This window comes from Nicotiana attenuata, unplaced genomic scaffold (genome assembly GCF_001879085.1).
Source record: "Nicotiana attenuata strain UT unplaced genomic scaffold, NIATTr2, whole genome shotgun sequence".
Taxonomy (NCBI): domain Eukaryota; kingdom Viridiplantae; phylum Streptophyta; class Magnoliopsida; order Solanales; family Solanaceae; genus Nicotiana; species Nicotiana attenuata.
In genome coordinates this window covers 116268-125102 of record NW_017671252.1, presented here as the reverse complement: position 1 = coordinate 125102, position 8835 = coordinate 116268, and the positions used below count along the sequence as shown (strand labels likewise).

Below are 8835 nucleotides of genomic sequence, written 5' to 3'. Positions count from 1 at the left end.
AAAGATGAAAGGTATAGTTTCACTTATATAGATTATTAAGAAAAATGATCAACTATCTCTAGAAAACAACAAAACCGCAAAGATTGAGAAAAATAATTGAAAATGAAAATATCTATGATAGGAATAATATGGGGTAAAACTTGAAACTAGATATGACGAGTATCATATATTTAATATTCATATATTCGTAGAAATATATTATTTATTTAACTATTTTATGACTGCGCGAAGCACGGATAAAAGTTATCTTATAAGTGTGCTGGTTGTGTAAACGTTTTTAACATAGAACTCAAGCTCATACGGAAAACACAGCTGTCGCTGAGCATGAAATCAAATTAACTACTTTGCTTGACCATATGACAGTCCTTATTTATATTTTTTTAATTCACTAGAAAAGAACAGAATTTTTTTCAACAAGTTATATATTGTTGTTTCTCTTCATTTGCATATCTCTATAACACTAGGCTTTAAGATAAAAGTTTTTGACTCAAACCTTCTATAACACAGTATAAGATGCAAACATTTGGTAACATAATCGTGCACTAGACTCTCCACATAAGTATAGAGAGTTGATACAAACATTTAGCATGAATATCCACAATCAACCGACGTTTTATTTAGATTCTTCAAACATCACAAAAGGCTCTACCTCATCCTTAAAGAATTAAAAAGTTAGGAAAGAAGAGAGATAATATGCACAAAGATTAACACACTGGCAGGCAATAATTTATGTATAGTACTCAAATAAGGTCTTAAAGACCAACAAAAAAGATGCATTTGCTTGGGAACATCTGAACTTGTGGTTATATGATTCTATATAACGTAAGGGAATGAACTCCTTACAGCAATAAAAAGCTAAGGCAGATGAGAGTTGTGCCCTTGATCCTGATGAGTGTTTGAAGGTGAAGTGACTACTGGTATGTCTAAGCTGCTCCTTTCTGTTTCGGATGCTACCTCTCTTACATCAGCTATTCTTGACTCCGTTGGTTGAATATCACTCCATTCACCATGTTCGACGGACTGATGGTTTGTTTGATCTACTGCTAGATCAACTACATTCTCTGGATCAATGGCCCTAGAAACGCTTAAACATGCTTTGTCCACATTCTCTTCTGATAAATCCACATGCTTGGTTTGCGGTAAGTTATTAATACTACTTGAGCAAGACTCTGTCTTCTCAAACACTTGATTCATATCTACCTGCTGCCTGTCAAGAGGAAAATCAATATTCGAATTAAGTATAACCTCTAAGCCAAATAAGAAAAAAAAACATCAATCATTTCAAACAATACAGCTTGACTAAGAAAACCCTACATTTGAAACACCCACTCTCCCAAATGCTTAACCACTCTCACTGAATTAAAGTGTGAGAGGAAATCTAACCAGACACAATTGCTCAAGAATAATAAGGACCATACTCACGATATCCACCATGTCAACATGAAAACTTACTGAGATATCAAATAAAATAAAATGGTCACTTGTGTTCGTGACGAAGCACTTGCAGAAACTTGTGTGCTAAAAAATTCATCCTCGATTTGTTACAACAAATCATAGTTACTCTTTCAGCCGCTTTCACTTTTATGCCTATGATGCGTATATACATAAACTCTATAAGCTCCTAATGTCAAGCTAACGAACTAGAGTGCAAAAGGTAATCTTCCGCCAAAATATACTTATTAAGAAAAAGAAACACCTTCTTCCAGCTCAAAGGCTCCTAAATGCCAAATGGATCAAATCTCATGTAATGTGTTCAAAGAAACCAGTGAATGGCAAGAAAGAAAATCTTCAACAAAGATAAGACAGTAAACCTTGTTAATTGTGCTTGCAACATATTCACATATGCCAGCAGTTCTTGCTTCTCCTTTGCACTAGCAGCCTCTCTTTGTGCAGCTTCTTTTATTCTAGCCTCCGCATCAGCCTCTGTTACTCTGGCCCTTTCTTCTGCCCGAACAGCAGCCCCTTCCAATATTACTGCCTGTTCTCTAGCTTTTGCAAGCTCGGAACGCCATAAATGTGCTTCTTGAATAGCCGAGTCTCTCTGCTTTATCAGTTGATCCATTTCATTACTCAGGGTCATAAACTTCTCTTCGAACTCCCTCAGCTATAAACATAACATTCAAGAACATGACTCAGAGAATACAATGTACTAGCTGATATCCACTGATATACATGTTAAAACAGCAGGTGCTGACATAGTATTAGTACCTTGGACTTTGAAGATTCCAATTGCTTCTCTGAATCTCCCTTTATGCGCTCGACCTCAGCACAAGCAATTTTCCGTTGCTCATTCATAATTTGAGCTGCAGATGCAGCAGACTCTGCGGCTTCAGCAGTTTCAGATAGTTTATCTGCTAATTCTTTTATTGTCGAGTCCCTTGCACGTACTTCCCTGGCCAGATTTTGCAACTCTTCATCCTTAACTCTCAGTGTCTCCTGCAGTATAATACAGTTAATTAAGCAATGCCTTCGTATATCTGTTAATTCAGTTTGTTGTTGAATAATTGTGAATATGAATTATCCAAATCATTTTTTTATAAGGTAAAGATTTCATTAAAAAGTTGCCAAGATGGTACAAATTACAAAGACCATCAACTGCCACCAACAACGCAGCTACATTCCTCATATCTCTTCCAGAAGATCATGTATTATCCGAATTGTTAAGACAGAGAACCGCTTCAAGAATTGAAACAGGATATTTTGCTTAGCATTCCAGCAAGAGTCTCTTCACTTTATTGAGTTTCAAGTCCTCTATATTTGGGATAGCAGGTTCACATAGAGTTTATAGCGCATGAAGAAGTCTCAATGATGTGAGCCAAAAACTAGGCGATATTGCAATCTTATCAAATCTCAGAAGAAGACCAAGTCTCTAAACATTCAATAAGATGATGCCACAATCACAGAATGAGTAACCCAAAAAAATTAGATGATTGTGGTGCATTCAAGCCCTAATCCAGTTCAGCGCAACCTTCAGTTGTCAATGCAATTATTTTAGCTTGTCGGTAACAAAAGGAAGATGAATGATTTGGTACAAAGGTGCCTACTGAAGCTATTGAATCCAAATTCCAATTTTATCCTAGTTTCCAGTAAGTAATTTGAAAAGTCGAGTACGCTGTTCTATAATACTCGTCAGGAAAAAGAAAATAAGTTGGCTGTAGTTTGTTCAAACTTCATTTTCTGTCAGATCGGCCCCTTATTATCCCAATTGCTCAACAAAATAAGTTCTCTCCACTACATAAGCAACTAATCCCCCTGCCCCTCCTCTCCCCAAAGTAAAAATTTAAGTGTACAAAAGAAGTGGTAATCGTCTTGACTAGAGTTTCAACAAAACCCCTACGACCCTGAGAGAAAGCACCAGGAAGACATCGCCCATTTCCGATAGGCTTAACAAACATGCAGGTGGCAGACAACTGCTGCAAGGTTCTATACACAGCCTAAAGGTTTCAAAGCTGACCCCTAAACATAAGAAAGATGCAGAGTCACATCCAAACCCTTGTAAAGCATGTTCTACCTTGAAAACAGCTAATATGTACCCAGCTTTTCACCAAGACCCTAAACAGAACACATCTAAGACAACATAGCACAAATTTAAGTTTTGAAGGAGAGTGTCATTTCCACGTCATTAAAGCATGCGTTTCATTCTTTCTTCTGTTTGTACTTCTAAACTTTTTTTTTGAAATGGTAATATATTTGTATTGAATAAGTTTGTACTTCTAAACTGTTAATGATAAAAAGGAAAAGGGGGGAAATTGCACACTTCCTTACCTTCATTATTGTCAGGTCATCCATTGGACCATCAGGTGTCCTGTTCATCATTGCTCCTAAAGCAGTTCTCATTGCAATCTGCATTGCTGCTTCAACTTCCTTGGAAGCTTCAAGAGCAGTCGAATTAGCTGCGGCAACTACAGTGGCCACTGTTCCCAATTTTGTCGACCCATTTCCACTTAACGAGTTCACAGCCTCTTTGTGAGCCTTTAAGACAAGCTGTGTTGCACTGGTTGTACATATTGGAAGAGGAAAACAAGGAACAATGAGAGTGAATGTTAGCATATTAAAAATAACATCTCCCACATCCCGTAAAAAAATCTTAGAGAACGCGGAAAAAAAGAGATAAAAATCTGCCTTGTGAAATTTATAATATGCAGATCAGCAGATAAGTAATATCAAACAAAAAGAGACTGGCATATGTGAAATGGAATGCCTGGGGGAACACATCATTAAGTCAGTCTGTCTAAATGAGGACAGCAACCCCCAAAACCACCACCCTTGGTAAGAGAATCATCTCCCTCCATAAGAAAAAAGAAAAAGGAAAGCTGTTACAGGAGCTCAAGTAAATTATTTGGATTTACAGTATAATCTGCGAGGCACACTGTTACACAGACTCCTTTGAGGTAATATATAACAAAGAGAGAATGTAGTCTCCAAAGCATTAAAGAAATGGAAGCATTGACAACTTACTGCAAGGTAGATACCCAAGCCTTAGCTGCACCAGGGGTTTCTGCACATAGGAAGTAGTCCTTCTTCTGTGGAGTGCCAATATCTGAGTACAGTTAAGAATCAAAGAAGCAACACAAAAGTTTCCAAATGGGTGCTACGACTTGGAATTTCCCATTTATATCTCGGGGGAGGGAGGCAGCAGGGAATAGGACAAGAATCTTAAAAAACATAAGTTGGATACAGAAACAGCATCCATCATATTTTGGCAGTCCACTGAAACCGAGAGACAGGGAGCAAGATTAGTCATCAGGAAGAGTGAAGGAATCTGGTCTTGAAAAAACAGACTTTTACGCATCCCAAAAATTATCTTATAGGCTTACTGGAAGTTTACAGGAGATAATGCTATTGTACTATTGGCATCGAATAATATGGTACCCTTGATTGTTGGCTCATTCCTCCTGGCCCTAGAAACCAAATGAAAGAAAACTTGAACAAGGAAACTAACATTGGATAGAGAATTAGAAACTATAAGAAAATGTCTAGTTCAACAAAACCTACTTGTATTCCATTTTCCCAGTTGTTGGATCCAATATCACCCATCTCTCGTTCCACTTCCGCAGCTGTTCAACAAGCCCAAAACGTTTTGTCAATTGAGAAATCAGGAAGTTTCGAAAACTTTCAACAAATGATTGAAACTATATAATATTGAATGACAAATTCAATGACCATCTAGTAGATAAAGAACCCATTTGTTAATGACTTCACCAACAAATGATCTTACTTTATTTGCAAGTCCAAGTTTGTTTCACAAGTTTTGGGAAAGAATTTGACTTCAACTTGAAATAATTATTTTTAAGTTGCAATAGTGATTTCAACTTCAAATAACTTGTTTCAACTCTACACACAAATCTTCAACTTTCAAGAAATCTTTTCCTTAAATGATTATAGCGATCCAAACACAACTTCAACTTCCACAAACTTTATTACCAACTGCAACTTCAAATATATTTTTTTCAACTTCAACTCAAATTTTGTCCAAACACATACTGAAAGACCTCATAAGCAACAGATGAATAAAGAGATAACAATGACTTGACTTAGTGATAGCTGAGCTGGACATCGCATGATTTACATTATCTCCTAAGTGAAATGCAGTCTTCTGGATAGAGCTCTAGGGAATGCACTACCCAGTGAACAACTTTAGAAAAACCAGCAAGGAAGCAGAAGGCAATACCTAACACCAAAACAGCACCTGAAAGTTTGACTTGGCCTAAATTCAGCTAAATTTATAGTTTTAGCAAACATCTTCTCAAGGGGCAAGCAAAAAGCTTTTAGAACAACCTTAAGCATCCTATACGATCCTACTTATATCGAACTCATAGTTTTTGCAGTGACTCGGATCTATGGTTTTGGTCATAGCAAATCTGCCAAAAACCTAAACCAAACTGACCGTATCAATCGTTTAGAAATATTTAATTAGTTTCCTACATAGATAACACCTCTATAGAAGAAAAGAAATATGAGAACTTTCAGCAAAATTATTAGGTGCCAGGTGCTAATTAGAAGAAATGGATTCGGATCCCTCCAGTTTCAGTTGTAGATGGAGCATGCAAACAATGGGTTCAACTGATCCCAGTATTTACACAGAGTACAAATACATACGTAAAAAATCATTAAAATTTCAAAAAATATTACATTTTGTACCAATAATTTTAAAAGTATAATATCCAACAATTGAACCTATCAAATTAAAATCCTAGATCCGCCTCTATCCAGTTATCCATTGCAGATTTTGATGTGCAACATGCAGAATAATTTATTTAGTTCTGCACATAGATAACACCTCAAAAGGAAAAAAATTATAAGAGAACTTTCAAGAAAATTATTAGGTGCCAAGTGCTAGTTAAAAGTGATGGACCACGATCCCTCTAGTTTACCAACACAGGTTTTGATGTGCAACACGTACTGAAGCTAGAAGGGCAAAGATTCTGTTCCTTAAACTCAGCTTCTAACCTAAAGTTGAGGTCAATAAGACGTCAACTGGTGTTCCTATGTACACACCACGTAAAGAAAGCCACTTTCTTTTTCTTAGGAGAAATCCTCTTCCATATAGATCTTCATACGGGCCTTGAGTCATTGTTGTTATTTAGATGGACACTATATGATTCCATCGAAACTCTTCATAGACAATTCATAACAAAATCTTCTTCTCCAAATTTTTTGTAATTGCAGATCATTCACAAGATTCATCACATCATTCCATTCCTACTATTGAATGGATCTTCTAAACATGTCCAAAGACACTTGGCTTCTATCTCTTTTAAGCACATCAACTATTTATCTTTTCAAAAAAAAACGAAAAGAGAACATCAACCATAGTAGCATCCTTATTTGTTCTGGTCATAAATCTAAATGTGTTAACTCATCTTTCATAATTGAAATCCCATACCCACCGTCTTAGTAACATCGTTTGAATTGGCCATTCTCGGAGAGTAATGCCAATGTATCTTGAGAACTCATTCCATTCCTTCATAGTTCCAATACATAAGCTAGTCTTGTACGAGGTTATGACTCTCCAGGAAGCATCCATGTTTTACTAGTATCACCTTACCCTTCCTAATATCTCCTGGCAAACAAATCTTAATAACAATTTCCTTAATAAAGATTTATAAAAGGTGCTTAAAGTGTTGCAATCAAGCATGTTGCAACACTTTCCAGAAAACACTTGCCCAAAAATATATAGAATACATTTTTAATCACATTTAATAACGCCTAACTTGCAATAACAAAATCTTCATCACATACCATCATGCACTTACTTTTTAAAATTAAACTACACGAAAGGCTGATATTGTGGTTGAGGAATCAGCTCACCAGTCACTATAATGTTTCCTCTACATAGTCCAATTGACAAACTCTTTTTAAGTTATACATTAATGTTCCAGCATAACTGAGGAGTTCATCACCACTATCGGAAATTAAAGGAGTCAAAATTCGGATTACGCCATTGACCCACATGATCTTAGTCTAGTAAATCACACATTAAACAACAACACAAAAAAGTCAAACGACACAAAATACCAATATCCTCTAAATCCCTTCTGCTCTATTAATGATTTGCCATTTAAGACAAATTACCAATACTTAGAAGAAGAAAAATAAAAATGATTATGGCTTACAGTCTCAGATCGTTTGAGAAGTGGGCCCTGTAGTAAATTCCGGCCAGAACCAGAAGCCAACTGCCGTTTGATCTTCTCTAAACTTGTCTTTGTATCTGCATCTCCCTTTTAAGAAAAACCCCATTTTAGGAAAGTGATTTGTACGGGTATTAAATTAGGGTATAAGAAAAATTGGGCACTTACCAGAGGAGCTCCATTAGAAGACATGGGTGGAAGATTGATAGAGAAATGAAGAAGAGAAACCGTACTCTGGTTGTTTGAGAAAGGGTTTAGTTATTAGGAAGAAAAGGCCGAGCTGGAGCTGGAGCTGGTAGGTTTCATTTTTCTTGTCTTGGACCTGTTGGTGAATGTTATTATTCACGACTTCATCCAATAGTCTTTTGTATAAGTGGTTAAAATATGCTTTTAAGTTTATACTCGCGTCAATAAATATTACTCCCTCCGTTCCAATTTATGTGAACTTATTTGACTGGACATCGAGTTTAAGAAAAAATAAATACTTTTGGAATTTATAGTATTAAATAAGTCAAAAAGAGGGGCCAGAGTAGTTATGTGGTTATAAAAGCTTCTCATTAAGGGTAAAATTATAAGTTTAAGATCTATTGTTTCCAAATTTAGAAAGTGGTCATTCTTTTTCGAACGGACCAAAAAGAAAATAGGTTCACATAAATTGAAATAGAGGGAGCAAAGAAGAAAAGTATAAGTTCTAAGAATTATGAATGTTGATCTCATTTAATTAGCTCAATAATAAAAAGAATCCGGCCAAAAGAATTCTTATAATTCTTATATACTTTATTGTGATTTCGAAGGACTTCTGTGTGAATATCTTATGAATATTATTTTTATTTTTATGACTTAATATCATAACAAACAAATATTATAAAAATTACTTTTATCAACCAGTAAATAAAACAAATTAAAAAATTAAATCTTTTGGTCATTTGGAAAGAAGAGGTATGCCTTATAACTCATAGAAAAAAAAATTAATAAGTAACAATATAAAGTTTAAAATTGACTAATGCTGAGTTGATATTTTAAACAAATAACATAAAATATATAAATATAGGGTGTTGTCATTTGTTGGAACAAATGCAAATAATATTAATAATAATATTAATAATAATAATAATAATAATAATAATAATAATAATAATAATAATAATAATTAATGGCAACTCGTGTAGAATATATATTTCCTTCTACTGTTTTATCCTTATCA

The 8835-nt window shown here is 35.1% G+C and overlaps 1 protein-coding gene across 1 annotated transcript; it reads right to left on the bottom strand.

The window, feature by feature from the left end:
- Positions 1 to 588: 588 nt before the first annotated feature.
- On the bottom strand, positions 589 to 7982 carry LOC109207053 (switch-associated protein 70). The gene is made up of 10 exons (XM_019369935.1): positions 7800 to 7982; positions 7617 to 7721; positions 4996 to 5057; positions 4818 to 4901; positions 4679 to 4710; positions 4459 to 4540; positions 3766 to 3994; positions 2209 to 2436; positions 1812 to 2104; positions 589 to 1207 (listed from the first exon to the last, which is right to left on the bottom strand). The coding sequence occupies exons 1-10, from the start codon at positions 7821 to 7823 to the stop codon at positions 856 to 858; spliced, it is 1491 nt and encodes a 496-aa protein (XP_019225480.1). The 5' UTR covers positions 7824 to 7982; the 3' UTR covers positions 589 to 855.
- Between the last annotated feature and the right edge of the window lie 853 nt (positions 7983 to 8835).

What these genes read in the sequence shown, in the direction of transcription:
- LOC109207053 (XM_019369935.1), bottom strand. Translation starts at nt 7,823, where the DNA reads ATGTCTTCTAATGGAGCTCCTCTG. An exon ending in ACTGGGAAAATGGAATACAA is followed by an intron (nt 4,902 to 4,995) that starts GTAGGTTTTGTT and finishes TTTGGTTTCTAG; the next exon opens with GGCCAGGAGGAATGAGCCAA. An exon ending in TTATCTCCTGTAAACTTCCA is followed by an intron (nt 4,711 to 4,817) that starts GTAAGCCTATAA and finishes TCTCGGTTTCAG; the next exon opens with TGGACTGCCAAAATATGATG.